A 17,518-nucleotide genomic window follows, 5' to 3' on the forward strand; every position below is an offset into this window, starting at 1 on the left:
TTTTGGTCCGTTTCTTGTTAGAAGAAACGGACCAATCTTTTCTATCCAAATCTAACCTCGTAGCGTGATTAACGTCAAATATCTAAACAAAACCCTTTCACTTAGTTCCCTAGGTTTCCTGCCCCCATCCTTTCATTCCCCCTCCCCCTCTTCCTCCTCCCCCCCCCCTGAATAAACAGCAGAGGATTACAGGGTTCTAGCACCTAATACAGCTCAATCAAACTCAATGTATGATATATATATATATATAATGAAGAGAACTGCACTTCTTAACTGGTTTAGGTTCAGGTTGAGCCCCTCTTGTAAAATTATCTAGAACTTCTTATGTCAGGCCTATACTCATAATATTCTATTCTTTGCTACACCATCATTATGAAAAATAACCCATTCCTTTCTTTTAGTCCAAAATATTAGCGTACTGCAAGAATTTATGAAAAACCCAGAGATATTACAAATATTATTTTAGCAGGTAATAAAATTCTCATTGTAAATTACGAAAGAGCTTAAATTAGGAATTATTCAATGTGTGTATGTAGATATATAACCATAATTAGGAATTATTCAATCTGTGTATGTAGATATATAACTGTTACATTTAAGAACTAAAAGAAACTCAATTAATAAAATCTCCATTCTAGGAGACTTAAACGGAGAAGTGAGACTAGTGCAAGAAACTTTAATCTCAACCTACCATCAGAGGTGAGATTCAAACAATAACCATAATCAAAAGTAATTTAAGTTTCATACTATTTTAGATGCATATTTTACTGGGAATGCAGTATTGTAAAGAAAACTTTAGGATTCATTTGATACCTATGACATTTTCTTCTCTAAAATACTGCACTTTCAGCTGAAATATGTTACGTAGCCCCCTTAATAATATGTGAAAACGGGTTGGAAAGTGAAGGTTCACTGATAATACCACTAAGACATCTGGATCACGGTGATCCATACTTTTATCTGGTTTAGTTGGTTTAAATCTCAGATTTAGAAAACTAGAGTTTAAATATAGAAAATATTCATGGAAACTGAGAAATGACAGACATCTGACAGACAATGCAGAAGAATAACAGACAGACAGAACAGATATGACAGACAGATAGGAGAAGAGAAAGAGGGATGTAAGGGAGCGGAGCTCATGCAAAATTCATCTCTCCTGGTTCTGGTAGAGTATCCTTGCTCCGGAATATTGTAGTTTATGTGAACCTGTCGCCATAATCCCGAGCAGAATACAACAAGAATACTAAATTATTCTTATTCTCAAACCTTCTTCTAGACCAGGTCAAACCTTCTCCTAGACCAGACTAAACCTTCTCCTAGACCAGGTTAAACCTTCTCCTAGACTATGCTAAACCTTCTCCTAGACCAGGTCAAACCTTCTCCTAGACCAGGTCAAATCTTCTCCTAGACCAGGTCAAATATTCTCCTAGACCAGTCTAAACCTTCTCCTAGACCAGGCTAAACCTTCTCCTAGACCAGGTCAAACCTTCATATAGACCAGGTCAAACCTTCTCCAAGACCAGGCTAAACCTTATCCTAGACCAGGTCAAACCTTTTCCTAGACTATGCTAAACCTTCTCCTAAACCAGGTCAAACCTTCTCCTAGACCAGGTCAAATCTTCTCCTAGACCAGGTCAAATATTCTCCTAGACCAGTCTAAACCTTCTCCAAGACCAGGCTAAACCTTATCCTAGACCAGGTCAAACCTTTTCCTAGACCAGGCTAAACCTTCTCCTAGACCAGGTCAAACCTTATCCTAGACCAGGCTTAACCTTATCCTAAACCAGGGTAAACCTTCTCCTAGACCATGTCAAACCTTATCCCAGACAAGGTCAAACCTTTTCCTAGACCAGGCTAAGCCTTCTTCTAGACCAGGTCAAACCTTTTCCTAGACCAGGTCAAACCTTCTCCAAGACCAGGCTAAACCTAATCCTAGACCAGGCTAACCTTATCCTAGACCAGGTTAAACCTTATTCTAGACCAGGCTAACCTTATCCTAAACCAGGCTAAACCTTATCCTAGACCAGGCTAACCTTATCCTAGACCAGGTTAAACCTTATCCTAGACCAGGCTAACCTTATCCTAGACCAGGCTAACCTTATCCTAAACCAGGCTAAACCTTATCCTAGACCAGGCTAAACCTTATCCTAGACCAGGCTAAACCTTATCCTAGACCAGGTTAAACCTTATCCCAGACTAGGTCCAACCTTCTCCCAGACCAGGTCAAACCTAATCTCCAGTACAAGAGATCTACCTGAAAAATAAGAGTTTAATCACCAGTACTGTAGATAAACCTAAATATGCAGTTTCTTTATATGAATACATTTAAATTCTGTTTAAACGTTTCTATATCACCATTAGGAGGTGTTCTACTAGATGTAAAATACAATTTAACTTCTTTATTCTTCACTAACTTTACCAAATACTTTAAAACCTTTTACAACATCATCACTTTTACTTTCTTTATTTTCCCCCTCCCACCTCCACACTCTACCCTTTCTTTATGAATTTCTCTTTTCTTTTCTTATCTCCTTTTTCTTTACTTGCACATCGTACTTCTGTTTTTGCTTTTTTACTTTTTTATTTCTTTCTTTTTCCTTTATTTTCCGCTTCTTCTTTCTTTTTTTCAACCATTATATTATCTTTTTTGTCCACTTCCTCTTGTCTTTATCTTTTTCTTTGTTCTTTTCTATGATCTTCCCAGTTCTTCTTTCCTTTAGTTTCTGTTGCTTCTTTCCATTATCTTACTCTTCTTCTTTCTTTTATATTCCGCTGTTTCTTTCCTTTATTTTACTCTTCTTCTTTCCTTTATTTTCCGCTGCTTCTTTCCTTTATCTTACTCTTCTTCTTTCCTTTATTTTCCGCTGCTTCTTTCCTTTATCTTATTCTTCTTCTTTCCTTTATATTCCGCTGCTTCCTTTCTTTATCATATTCTTCTTCTTTCCTTTATATTCCGCTGCTTCTTTTCTTGATCTTATTCTTCTTCTTTCATTTATATTCCGCTGCTTCTTTTCTTTATCATATTCTTCTTCTTTCCTTTATATTCCGCTGTTTCTTTCCTGTATCTTATTCTTCTTCTTTATTATAAACAGCTTACGTATCTTGCTTGCTTACAATCATATATTGTTTACAATTGTGTAAATGTATTGCAAATAAATTTAGATACATAAATTTTATTTCGCAAATTTTTCCCATTTGACACTCATCATTAAATATATAGTTACCATATATATATATATATATAAAATATTTTTAGCAAAAGTTATTATTATTATCATTATCTTTATTCCGTCACTTCTTTCCTTTACGTTTCTTGAATTCCTTTTAATCCTTTTTTCTTTTCTAACTATCTTCCTATTCCTTTCCCAATCCACTCCACCTTTTCATTTCCTTTATTTTGTTTATCCGGTTCCGGTATTAGTAGAATTATTCCCTCTACACTCAATACATATATCTACATTCTACATATTCTATATATTCTCCTGATTCTACTGGTTCTCCTAGTTCTCCTGGTTCTCTTGGTTCTCCTTGTTCTCCTGGTTCTCCTTGTTCTCCTTGTTCTCCTGGTTCTCCTTGTTCTCATAGTTATCCTGGTTCTCTTGGTTCTCCTGTTTCTCTTGGTTCTCCTGGTTTTCCTAGTTCTCCTAATTCCCCTTGTTCTTCTGGTTCTCCTATTAACCTGATTCTTCTGGTGCTTGTGTTCTCCTGGTTCTCCTTGTTATCCTAGTTCCCCTGGTGCTCTTGATTTCCCTGGTTCCCCGGATTCCCTTGGTTTCCCTTAGTTCCCCTTGGTTTCCCTGGTTCCTTTGGTTTCCCTAGTTCCTTTGGTTCCACTAGTTCATTTGGTTTCCCTAGTTCCTTTGGTTCCACTAGTTCCTTTGGTTCCACTAGTTCCTTTGGTTCCCTGGTTCCCTGGTTCCCTGGTTCCGGTATTTGTCATTTTTATTTGTTTATTAAAGATTTATTCACACACATTTAATATTCATACATATATTACATATTACATATATTGATGGGATAGTTAAAAATTTGTTTTGTTAGGAATGATATTAGATGTATTTATTATTCACTCTCATAATCTCCAATTTCATAAACCTACTATTTAAAAAAATCTATGGTCAGCCTTCTGATAATTATTTTTTTCCAGGAATAAATTCCTTGCACTTAATCAAGTAGATTCAGGAAAAGTATCAAATTTTGGTAACAATAAAAGTGTGTAAATTTAGAAGAACAAGTCAGCTCTTAAAACACATTCTAACTGCATCCACACTAATCAAAGGGTGTAAACCCATTATCGATGTTGCAGGTAGACTTCACATCCACATTTCGTACTCATCAAAGGGTCTAATCCAATTCTTGTTTCTAGTAGACTTTTAACAACTACAATAATCAAAGGTTGTAAACCCATTCTTGATATTTCTAGTAGACTTGACATCCTCACTAATTAAAGCATAGGATACCCTGGTTCTCCTGGTAGTATAGGGTACCCTGGTTCTCCTGGTAGTAGAGGATACTCTGGTTCTCCTGGTAGTATAGGATAACCTGGTTCTCCTGGTAGCATAGGATACCCTGGTTCTCCTGGTAGTATAGGATACCCTGGTTCTCCTGGTAATATAGGGTACCCTGGTTCTCCTGGTAGTATAGGGTACCCTGGTTCTCCTGGTAGTATAGGGAACCGTGGTTCTCCTGGTAGTATAGGGTACCCTGGTTCTCCTGGTAGTATAGGGTACCCTGGTTTTCCTGGTAGTATAGGATACCCTGGTTCTCCTGGTAGCATAGGATACCCTGGTTTTCCTGGTAGTATAGGATACCCTGGTTCTCCTGGTAGTATAGGATACCCTGGTTCTCCTGGTAGTATAGGATACCCTGGTTCTCCTGGTAGCATAGGATACCCTGGTTCTCCTGGTAGTATAGGATACCCTGGTTCTCCTGGTAGTAGAGGATACTCTGGTTCTCCTGGTAGTATAGGATACTATGGTTCTCCTAGTAGTATAGGATACTCTGGTTCTCCTGGTAGTAGAGGATACCCTGGTTCTCCTAGTAGTATAGGATACTATGGTTCTCCTGGTAGTATAGGATACTCTGGTTCTCCTGGTAGTAGAGGATACCCTGGTTCTCCTGGTAGTATAGGATACTCTGGTTCTCCTGGTAGCATAGGATACCCTGGTTCTCCTGGTAGCTTAGGATACCCTGGTTCTCCTGGTAGTATAGGATACTCTGGTTCTCCTTGTAGTATAGGATACCCTGGTTCTCCTGGTAGCATAGGATACCATGGTAATTGCAGATCTTTCACTCCTAATCTCTATGTTTGCTGAACTGATTAGAAACCTACCCCAGCTCATACAGAACAGATTCTATAATAATCTATTCTGTTCTATTCTATTCTATCCTATCCTATCCTATTCTATTCAATTCTATTCTATTCTTTCCATCCTATTCTATCCTATTCTATTATATTCTATTCTATTCTATTCTTTTCTATTCTATTCTATACTATTGTTTTCTATTCTATTCTATTCTATTTCACTCTATTCTATTCTAATCTATTCTATTCTATTATATTCTATTCTATTCTATTTATCCTATTCTATTCTATTCTATTTTATCCTATTCTATTCTATTCTATTCTATTCTATTCTATACTATTCTATACTATTCTATACTATTCTATACTATTCTATACTATTCTATACTATTCTATTCTATTCTATTCTATTCTATTCTATTCTATTCTATTCTATTCTATTCTATTCTATTCTATTCTATTCTATTCTATTCTATTCTATTCTATTCTATACTATTCTATACTATTCTATACTATTCTATACTATTCTATACTATTCTATTCTATTCTATTCTATTATATTCTATTCTATTCTATTCTATTCTATTCTATTCTATTCTATTCTATTCTATTCTATTTTATTCAATCATTTATGTATCACAGTATGAAGACCTAAGGTCTTGTTCTAATGTGTTTGTTAATAATTCAATTATGTTTTAGATATATGCATTCAAAATTTTACAAATACATTACAGATATGTACATGATCACACCAGTATAATAAAACTATTCTTCTCTTCTGCTATGGTGTCTACTGCTGTATTTTGTGTATTATATCTGTAGAATAGATACTCTTCCTATTTGTCTTTTATTTGGGAATATCCAGGTGTGTAAACTTACGGGAAATTTATTGGGTCGAGAACTACAGGGGGAGGGGGAAAGTCATGATATATACCATGGGAATACAGGGATACAGGGATACAGGGATACAGGGAAACAGGGAAACAGGGAAACAGGGATACAGGGATACAGGGATACAGGTATACTGGGATACAGGAATACAGGGGTACAGGGATACAGGGACACAGGATACAGAGATACAGGGATACAGGATACAGGGATGCATGGATACAGGGATACAGGGATACAGGGATACAGGGATACATACAGGGATACAGGGATACAGGGATACAGGAATACAGGGATACAGGGATACAGGGATACAAGGAATCAAGGGATACAGTGATTCAGGGATACAGGGATACAGGGATACAGGGATACAGGGATTCAGGGATACAGGGATACAGGGATACAGGGATACAGGGATACTGGGATACAGGGATCAAAGGATACAGGTTCATGAGCTATGATCTGACATACAAACAGAGAAACAGAGAATATTACTTTTAAGATATAAACTACTTAATATTCGCATTTATAATAAGTTTTAAGTGTTTTATTTTCTAATTTTTAGTAAATGAATAAAATCCCATATTTTGTTCGTGTTTATTTTCTATTTTTAGTATTTTCTTCGTGTTTATGATCCATTAATACTGAAAGTACTGACTACTGAGTGTTTAAAGACGTCTAATCAATCATGTTCAAATTTGATGGTATTTAGGATAACTTATATCTAACTAATGGCTGAAAACTGAAAAGAGAGCAATCTAGTTAATTTGTTGCCAAACTTTCTTCAAGTTATTCTCAAGAAAATGTGAGAGCATTTCTTTAAGGACGTTCCTTAGGCTGATTTATCTACTCCAAACTTAATCCACACTCCTTCCCCTGTACTCAGTTCATCTTATCCTACCTTCCCCTGTACTCAGTTTATCATATCCTACCTTCCCCCGTACTCAGTTTATCTTATCCTACCTTCCCCTGTACTCAGTTCATCTTATCCTACCTTCCCCTGTACTCAGTTCATCTTATCCTACCTTCCCCTGTACTCAAATTATCTTATCCTACCTTCCCCCGTACTCAGTTTATCTTATCCTACCTTCCCCTGTGCTCAGTTCATCTAATCTTACCTTCCCCTGTACTCAGTTCATCTAATCTTACCTTCCCCTTTGCTCAGTTCATCTTATCCTACCTTCCCCTGTACTCAGTTCATCTAATCTTACCTTCCCCTGTGCTCAGTTCATCTAATCCTACCTTCCCTTGTACTCAGTTCATCTAATCCTACCTTCCCCTGTACTCAGTTCATCTAATCTTACTTTCCCCTGTACTCAGTTCATCTTATCCTACCTTCCCCTGTACTCAGTTCATCTAATCCTACCTTCCCCTGTACTCAGTTCATCTAATGCTACCTTCCCCTGTACTCAGTTCATCTAATCATACCTTCCCCTGTACTCAGTTCATCTAATCTTACCTTCCCCTGTACTCAGTTCATCTAATCATACCTTCCCCTGTACTCAGTTCATCTTATCCTACCTTCCCTTGTACTCAGTTCATCTAATTTTACCTTTCCCCTGTACTCAGTTCATCTAATCTTACCTTCCCCTGTACTCAGTTCATCTTATCCTACCTTCTGCTGTACTCAGTTTATCTAATCGTACCTTCCCCTGTACTCAGTTCATCTTATCCTACCTTCCCCAATACTCAGTTCATCTAATCTTACCTTCCCCTGTACTCAGTTCATGTTATCCTACCTTCCCCTGTACTCAGTTTATATAATCCTACCTTCCCATGTACTCAGTTTATCTAATCTTACTTTCCCCTGTACTCAGTTCATCTAATCTTACATTCCCCTGTACTCAGTTCATCTTATCCTACCTTCCCCTGTACTCAGTTTATCTAATCATACCTTCCCCTGTACTCAGTTCATCTTATCCTACCTTCCCTTGTACTCAGTTTATCTTATCCTACCTTCCCCTGTATTCAGCTCATCCAATCCTACCTTCCCCTGTACTCAGTTCATCTTCTCCTACCTTCCCCTGCACTCAGTTTATCTTATCCTATCTTCCCCTGTACTCAGTTCATCTTATCCTACCTTCCCCTGTCCTCAGTTTATCTAATCTTACCTTCCCCTGTCCTCAGTTTATCTTATCCTACCTTCCCCTGTCCTCAGTTTATCTAATCCTACCTTCCCCTGTACTCAGTTTATCTAATCTTATCTTCCCCTGTACTCAGTTCATCTTATCCTACCTTCCCCTGTCCTCAGTTTAGCTATTCTTACCTTCCCTTGTCCTCGTTTATCTTATCCTACCTTCCACTGTCCTCAGTTTATCTAATCCTACCTTCCCCTGTACTCAGTTCATCTAATTTTACCTTTCCCCTGTACTCAGTTCATCTAATCTTACCTTTCCCTGTACTCAGTTCATCTAATCTTACATTCCCCTGTACTCAGTTCATCTAATCTTACCTTTCCCTGTACTCAGTTCATCTAATCTTACATTCCCCTGTACTCAGTTCATCTAATCAATCTTACCTTCCCCTGTACTCAGTTCATCTAATCCTACCTTCCCCTGTACTCAGTTCATCTTATCTTACCTTCCCCTGTACTCAATTCATCTAATCTTACCTTTCCCTGTACTCAGTTCATCTAATAATATCTTCCTTTTTTTATTAAAAATTTTTTTTACATTGTTGTTAAATATTTAAGAAAATAAGAAAAGATGAAAATGCTCCACTGGTCCAAATTACAATATATACATTTATTGCTCGCGTAACATGTGGATTCAACATTTTAAGAATAAAAATAAAGTGCGTCAACTTTAATTGCGTAAATTTGAATGGAAGATTAAGTTAATTATAGAAGACAACTTTTCTCTCCTCTGACACATATTTTAGTTAATAAAAATAAAGTGCGTCAACTTTAATTGCGTAAATTTGAATGGAAAATTAAGGTAATTATAGAAGACAACTTTTCTCTCCTCTGACACATATTTTAGTTAATAAAAATAAAGTGCGTCAACTTTAATTGCGTAAATTTGAATGGAAAATTAAGGTAATTATAGAAGACAACTTTTCTCTCCTCTGGCACAAATTTTAGTTAATAAAAAAATCAAGAAATAAAATGATAATTATTCAACAAACTTTTAAAAATTAAGATAATTTTACCAAATTATACATGATATATGTATATGAAGGAATTATATTTATTCAAGGCTGTGGCTGGAAAAATGTTTCTCGGAGAAGAATTTCTCATGGGTCAGAGTTTTCTGCTAGATTCCCCTTGGGACTAATAGTAATAGATTTATACAACAATTTGACAGATACGGTTTGAGGTTGGATATAGTTTTTCAGAACTAGAAAAGAAGAGAAAAACGAACGAGGAAATTTTGTAGAGTGAATCGAGTAGTAGGGTAGAAGACTAATTTCTGACTTGCACACTTCTAACCTAGGACAAGGTATAGGAATTATCAGAAATAAGCACCTAACACTTGGCGATGCTATTTAGATGACTTTTTCTCGCATTTTTACTATTCTGGGAACTCAGGGTTTGTGATAAAAGTAGACGCATCTCGATAAGGTGTTTGCAATCTTATGAACAATATTGAAATTTACTGCAAATTGATTCGAATGAACGGTCAACAGACAGACAATTTAAAAACACAACTATATATCGATAAATAAAGAATTCATGCTCTGATCGTAAATAACCTTTTAATTAAATAAAAATACATGTTCGAGAAAAGATTAACATCATTTATTATAAAATTGATAAATAATATAGAAAATGTAGTATACAGGTTTAGCGAAACTATTTTACATGAAAATTTATTAGATGAGAATACTGGCTAGAGATTAAAAATAGAAAACGCTGGTAGGAAGCAAGGAATTAGATGTCGGCTTCAATCAGTACAAATTACATTACATACAATTACGAGAACAAGTTCAAATATTTTTGACCAGATTTAAGATCTTATAATGAAGATAAAGGAATATTTTTCGCAATATTTTTCCGGAATTTGTAAGAAGTATTTCTGTAATGCATTGGGGTTGTAGACGATTTCCAGCGACCGGCAATTGCAACATTTTCTAAAGGTTCCCCGGAGTCTAAGAGCCCTGTAACACCCGCAATTTTCAACGACTTTTCTGTAAAACGCTCTACAATAGTTGCAGGAACATTATACTCTACAAGAAGCTGTTTGGTATATTTGGTCGCATTGCTTTGGGAAAGCATAACTTCAGTAAGAGGGGTAACTTTACCATTTTTATTTTGAATGCGAAAATTTACAAACTTCTTTTTAAAAGAACTGCCTTGGAAATTTAAGTTAAACTTTACAAAATAAAGATGAGTGATACGAACTGGACATAATATGGGATCATTCGAGGGAACTAATATAGAATTTGTACCTTGATAAAATTGATCGTTTTTAGATTTTCGAAAATTAACTTCTAGAAAATCGCCATGGTTAACAAAATCTTGATCTCTTAAATCGTGAAAGTCGTCAAACCGACAGAAAGTGAAGTAAATGAAAATTGCTCTGAACAAGGAGCGGAACTTAATCGGGTTAATATTATGTGGAGATTTCACGTAAGGAACTATTTCGTGTTGAATAATAGATTTGAAATGATCAATAGGACAAAGCAAGCCTTTCTTGACGGGGGCTTTTGTTTCACTTAATTTCCTTTTAAAACTATTCAATATAGCTTGCACCCTTTCTGTAAGAACTGAGCTTCTACCAGAAGGTTTGATCAGATTTTCTAATAAAACTAAACTAGGTATTAATTTACAGAAATATGAGAAAGTTCTTTTCTCGGAAAATGAAACTCCGATATAATCTATTACATTTTGTTCCCTTAAATTGGACAAACAATAATTATTCTCCAGACAAAAAGATTTAAAGTCGTTTACTACTTGTGAATAAGACTTAAGTGTAGATTTCGCTACTGCTGGAGTTAGCATAATATTTGCAGCGTCAATTAGCGAAGGATTTTTAATGATAAATTCATAAACATTCGGAAATAAGGTTATGTCAAGGCCAAATGGAATATCGAGCTTAGGAACAGCTAAGGTTTCTTGTGCCATTGAGATGGTCGAATTTGCCAAATTTGCATTGTCGACTAGCATCGGGTTTTCTGTAATGTGTAGCGGTGGAAACTGTTGATCCGCGCTGGCAGCTGTAAAAATAAAATAACTATTAATAAAATTAAGACGATTAAATTCTTGAATGAAATTCCTTAAACAAAAGAAATATTTATTAAAAATAAAAAATTTAAGGAGTATTTAACGCAAAGATCAAAATAAAAATAAAAGGTTTGCATTGTGTTTATGAAGGTATACTCAGGATAAACTAAAATCAAGAATGTAATTAGATAAAAAATTAAGTTCATAGAAAATAAATAACAAAATTAAGGCTTTAAGCTAACCTACGAATGTTAAGTTATCAGTGTTAGGCTTCGGCAGATTTCGTTCTATCAAATCAGTAGACACTAAATAAGAGATTTTTTGTAAGAAATAACATTTTGGAATTTGTTATGGCAACTCATATTGTTAGAGATTTCCATAGGAAGATTAGCTAAACTAAAATAACAGCACTATTCAAAAAGGGATTGTAAAGTTATTATTTCAGTTTCAATTAACTTGGGTACAAATTATATTTAACAATTAAAACTTGCATAATGTTCTTAAAATGCACGAATTTCAGTGGTAAAAGTATAAAATTTTCGGCAAATTTCTTCTAAAAATTTTTGGTCGAAGAATTTAAATTTTTTAATTTATAACTTAATTCTCAAAATGAAAAATGAAATAAAATAATTTATAACTTAATTCTCAAAATTAAAAATGAAATAAAATAAGATATGTTATCGAACCTAAATTGAGATTGATCATGTGAGAATTGTTTAGGGATATTGTTGATGGTATTGGCGAGGCTGGGATCCTTGGAGTCAAAAAGTCTTTAGTTTGAAACATAATTCTGCAAAAAAAAAAAAACGGATAATATAGATTTTACCAATGATACAGTACAATCAGATACAGTTAAAAGTCGATCACAATATTTTGATAACAATTTTGGTGAAATGTGCAAAGGGGGTAAAATTTATGAGAAATTTTAGCTAATTATTGAAATTATCTTGCGAAATTCCGGTAATAATCTTGAAGGCAATAAATGAGTGAGGTTTCCTGCTAAAAAGAGAATTTGCCTGATCTTGATTAAAGGTTGGAGTAAAAATAAAAAATTCTTTAATTTCTGGAAGGAATTTTCCTGTCGGGCACAAAAACGGCCAGAAGCTGGCTGCCGGCCAGTTTGGTACAAGTAGAATCATGGTAATATTAGAGTTTGACAAAACTTTCCGGATTACAGGAATAATATTATCTATAGGAGGGCAACAATAATAAGTCTCAGAGTTTCCCGCTACCTGGGGCATTGTGAATGACTGTTCCATTGAAAAAATTTAGGTGATTTGACAAGAACATAAGTTCCTTAAAGGCTAGACCATTCAGAGTTACATCGGTTTCCCAACCATTAGTAAAAACTGCTTTACCTAAAAGATGTTGTGTTTCTCTACACATATATACAAAAAGTTGCCGTGACTTTTGGAGAGGGCATTTATTTTCCCTAAAAGAGAAGCTAAATCTCTAGCTTTAAAACTAATATTTTGAGAAATGTTGTGCAAACAGTCTTTTAGCATGGAGCTGAGAAGATCTATTTTTTCTTTGGACGCATAATATTTCATTTCTACAGTGTCTGTGATCAATCCAAGGTAAGATAATCTTTGGACAGGAATGCTGGAAGTTTTTTCAGGCTGGATATTCCATCCGGCTAATTGTAGAACAAGTAAGGTTGCATTAAATTTATCTTGGCACTCAACTATGGATGTTCCAAGAACACGGCCGTCATCAATATATATGGTAAACCGTATTCCAAGAGATGTAAGAAATGTTTTACTGGTTTTAATAAATGAGTTACAATATTCACGGCGGGTTTGCACCCGTATGCCATAACGTTGATCTGATAGTATTCATTTACCCCGGACTCATTAGGAAGCTTAAACCCGAAATACTTTTTATAATCTGAATTAAGCTGGACATGGAAGAACTGGTTCTTAAGATCAAGAGTACACATAAAATCATTTTTATCAACTAACTGCTCTGCAACTGAGAGATCTTCAAGTTTACATTTTTCTTCTTTCATAAGAGGGTTTAGGTGACGGCTCATGTCTATGCAGGGCCTATGTTTTATTTTTCCAGTGACATTATCAATTTTTGTAACTAAATTCAGGGGGTTAACACAGAATGGTTTGAAAGTTACTTTTTCAACACTATTACTTAAAAGCCAGTCATTGACTTTTTCCCGAACTGCTCCAAGATTCTCTCTTGCGTTTTTGTTGTTATCTTCTTCATAAGAAGACGGCTTTGAAGTAAAATTTAATTTTAAACCTTGCTTCAAAATATTAAGATTGAAAACCTCTGCATTAAGAACACATTCCGAAAACTTAATTGAAGAAGGGTTGTGTATACTTAAGACTGTGTTTGTAGAAGGGAGAGAAAACCCTAACTCGGTGAAGTAGTTAGTCAAGGTCTTATGCCCGTTCCCATCCCAGACTATTGAAGTTAAAGGACCTGAAATTAGTACTTCAGAAATACTATTAAGGAAATTTGTTATCATTTAAAAAGGTATGAAAACTTCAGAGATAAGGAACTATTGGACAAGAAAAGAATTATAGGTCTATTGAGTTTCAAGTATTAGGATATGATTAAATAATATGTACGAGGCAAACAAAAAGCATAACTAGCCATATTCAGCTTAATCAATCTTAAAATATTAAAAAGGATTGAAAAATACATAGAAGTTGTGAAAACTACAAAGATAAGCGGCAATTGGAGGGAAAATAAGAACCAGAAAAGAATTAAACGCATACTAAGTTTAAAGTTTATGTGCAACAGATAGAGATAAATATCAATCAATCTTAAAAATTCTACAAAGAATTTACCCAAATTAGTTGTGTAGCATGTAACCTGCTAGACGAAGAGCTGCAAACTGGCACTGAGCATCTCCTTTCCAGTGACCTAGCTTATTACAGTCTTTGCAGTAGGAGTTCAGCTTCTCTTGTTCGATCATTTGCCTCTTCTTCTCGCGATCTGATGTGTAGGTTAGAGCGGGCATCGAAGTTGGTGTTGCTGGGTAAGAACTTGATGCGTTGTAAAACATACCCGGGAGCGGAAATGAAAGAGGGGGTGGGGGGGTTGAGAGATTCATATTCGGTGAAGAGTTTTGCATCTGAGGGAACTGGGGATAAATCATCTGGTTAGGGAATCCTCTAGGTTTCGGAACAAACATGTTGTAGAAGGGCTTGCGTCGATTTGGATCATAGAATGACTGCTTCTGAGCCTTTTCTGCCTTTAGTTCATCTTTCTCGGATTGATCCTCTCTTTTCTTCCGGAGTTCCGATATCTTCTTGGATTGTTCAGGCGAGAGACCGGTAAAAGCATCCTGCTGTATGAACTCTTGAGCGATGGATGGCGAGTCTGAGAGTGCAATAAAGTGAACTTGGAATGCTGTGGTTATCTTGGAAGTTGAAGAATTAAGCTTCAATAAAAAATCAGCTTTCTGCTGTCCAGTTAGAGCTGCAAGGTCAGCGGAGGCCAAAAGCCTGTAAAGGTCTTCCATCTCAGTCTTGACATTTAGGAGATCAGAGGCGACGGATTTAGTAATTTTGCTCCAGGAGCTGTCTGCCGTTTGCTTGTGAAGTGATAGGTTTACAGCTGCTCTTTCTATGTTTAACTCAGCTTGGCTTGCGGTTTTGTAGTTAACTGGCATTGTGAGAAGATGCAGTAATTATGAACAAATACTTCAGATTCGGCCAGAAATGCTTAGTGGTCGCGTCGGCTCGGACTCTACAAATATGATAACTAACAAAAAAGCAAAGATAACCATAGACGATTAACAGGTGAAGAAAACTAATATAAAAGTTAATGAACTAATATAAAAGTTAAAGAACGATTAAATTAAGGGATATATATGGAACAGTGGTTTATTCAAAAGTTCTTAAGAGAATATATCTAATAAAAGTTAAAAATTGGATAAAACGTTAGGACAGAACAAAAAACTTGGAATTATAAAAGTCCAATCCAAAAAGAAAATATTTTGAAAACTTCTGCGGCAACAATAAACCGAGTAGATAAACTAAAATTTATTAAAGAATAATAAACAAGCAAACTTAAACTCTCAATCACTTACAGACACGGAAATTATGCACAAATGTTGTTCTTATCAGTTTAGGCACTATTGAACTAATTTTAAAAGCCCTAGAAACCAGCGATGTCGCNATACAGCAAATAAATACCAGAAAGGAATTACCCTTTTTTATGAAAGGAGAGACTAGATGCCATATTCCTCTCCAATTTTGGTCTATCTCTTTAACCCCCCGGCATCACAATACTAGCATTATCTTCTGCTAAGAGGGTAATTTGAAATAGTGATTTTAATCTGGGTCAAGAATTTGTTCTGGATCCCTTTTAAATCATTACTATAACTAGTTCCGAGTGTCAGAAATTGTTCTGATTACTCAGAAGCTACTTTGCAAGGTATCAGAAACATCTGTACCCTTGTTGATTTATCCTTCATGGTTGTTAATCTAAGTATTTGACTCAGAATTTGTTCTAGTTAGATTCTTAGAGAAGCAAAGTCATGAAGAATATGCAGACTCTAGCTAAAGAGAATCTGCAAAAGGGGATTATGAAACCCTCCCGGCTAAGGGGAGTGATTGAAGACCCTGGTGCCACCTCAACTCCAAGAACAGAAGGAGCTTTACCTAGGATAAATGAATCCACCATTGTACCAGAAGACTATGAAGAATCGGGTATTGGGAAAGGTATGGCTACTGCTCTGGGTCATAGAGGAAACAATTGCTCTGACATTGATTTTAAGAATGAAGTTGGCTCCAAACTAGCCCAAATCAAAATTGATATTGAGGGTGCTTTTGCTGAGGCAAATTGCAAGGTTACTAATGGAGAACCCAATTGGCTGGATGAGTTTGAAGATAAGCTGCCTAGATTAAACCAAGAGATAGATGATATTGAACAAGACTGCTTATTCAGACAAGTTGTGGAGTTTCATAAACAGGTTGTAGATCTCAGGAACTTTATAGACAAAGCGCACACAGATCTCAAAAAATTATTTGAAGAGAATTTTGCGAAATCATCACACTATCCAGGAACTGGTATTGCATCCAGTGAAGTTGAAGAAATTTCTCGAGATTATACAGAGGATCAGAATGATGACCCCACTGACCAAGAGGAAGATGATCAATTGATTGAAGAAGGTTCAACAGATCAAGAGCCCTCAGTCAAGTCTAAAATCACACAATTAGATTTTGAAGTACAAAATCTTAAAAGAGACCTAGGAACTTTCAAGGATCTAAAAACACTCCTGCTTGATGTTAAAAACAATTACACTATAATTGAACAAGCTAATGCTGAGCTACAAAATGAAGTATCTGATCTCCATGAGAGAATGAAGACCCAAGAAACCCTTTTGTCCATGCTCACTAACCAATTGAAAAGATCTACCCCTTCAGGTCCAAGCAAGCCTGCTGAAGCAAGTAATGTTAATACTCCAAGGAGATTTGATCTTGAAATGGACTCGGTTAGAAGATCTCTAAACCGACAAGAGTCCGTAATGAGCCCTGGAAATCATTATCTGGCATCTAAGAACACTGGAGTAACAAAGATGTACTCTTCTAGAATCAACAAGTACATAAAGGGAATTGACAACATCTGCAGTGATAATGAAATCACCACTGATATAGCCAACAAAACCATCATTGATTTCTATAATAATGTGCTACCAGATCTCATGAAACTTATTCAAGATTGTGAAACTGCACTTGCTGCATATATGAAAGCAGGAGGAAATGATATAGGGAAAGTTAATGAAGTTGAGCTAACAACTACAACTGGCCAATCCTGGATTGATCAGGTAAAGAATTTGTACCGATCAAGAGAGTTGCATCTCAGCTCGTCAGGAAAAAGTCTAGCAGAGTCTATTCCCAAGTTCAAGGCTGATGGTAAGATTACAATTTATGAGTTCCTTAAAAGTGTTGATGAGCACACTCAGAATGAGTACACTACTCTTGAAAAGGCTAAACTCCTGGTTGCTAAACTTGATGATAAAATTAAAATGGAAATATCTACTTGTGCTGATGATTATAGCAAAGTAAAGGCTTTCCTCATCAAGAAATATGGACAAGTTAGGGATATTGTCATTGCGAAGGTGAGTGTTATCAAGTCTGCCAAACACCCTGGTCAAATATCTTCAAATCAAATGGATTATTATAAGAAGGTAT

The 17,518-nt window shown here is 35.7% G+C and overlaps 2 protein-coding genes across 2 annotated transcripts; both read right to left on the bottom strand.

The window, feature by feature from the left end:
• Nucleotides 1-9,934: 9,934 nt before the first annotated feature.
• On the bottom strand, nt 9,935-12,571 carry LOC111705545 (uncharacterized). The gene is made up of 3 exons (XM_023478128.1): nt 12,044-12,571; nt 11,600-11,662; nt 9,935-11,350 (listed from the first exon to the last, which is right to left on the bottom strand). Exons 1-3 carry the CDS (start codon nt 12,141-12,143, stop codon nt 10,149-10,151), a joined length of 1,365 nt encoding a protein of 454 aa, XP_023333896.1. The 5' UTR covers nt 12,144-12,571; the 3' UTR covers nt 9,935-10,148.
• A 5-nt stretch (nt 12,572-12,576) lies between these two features.
• On the bottom strand, nt 12,577-15,078 carry LOC111705544 (uncharacterized). The gene is made up of 2 exons (XM_023478127.1): nt 14,190-15,078; nt 12,577-13,793 (listed from the first exon to the last, which is right to left on the bottom strand). The coding sequence occupies exons 1-2, from the start codon at nt 14,989-14,991 to the stop codon at nt 13,042-13,044; spliced, it is 1,554 nt and encodes a 517-aa protein (XP_023333895.1). The 5' UTR covers nt 14,992-15,078; the 3' UTR covers nt 12,577-13,041.
• Between the last annotated feature and the right edge of the window lie 2,440 nt (nt 15,079-17,518).

This window comes from Eurytemora carolleeae, unplaced genomic scaffold, assembly GCF_000591075.1.
Source record: "Eurytemora carolleeae unplaced genomic scaffold, Eaff_2.0 scaffold660, whole genome shotgun sequence".
Lineage (NCBI taxonomy): Eukaryota > Metazoa > Arthropoda > Copepoda > Calanoida > Temoridae > Eurytemora > Eurytemora carolleeae.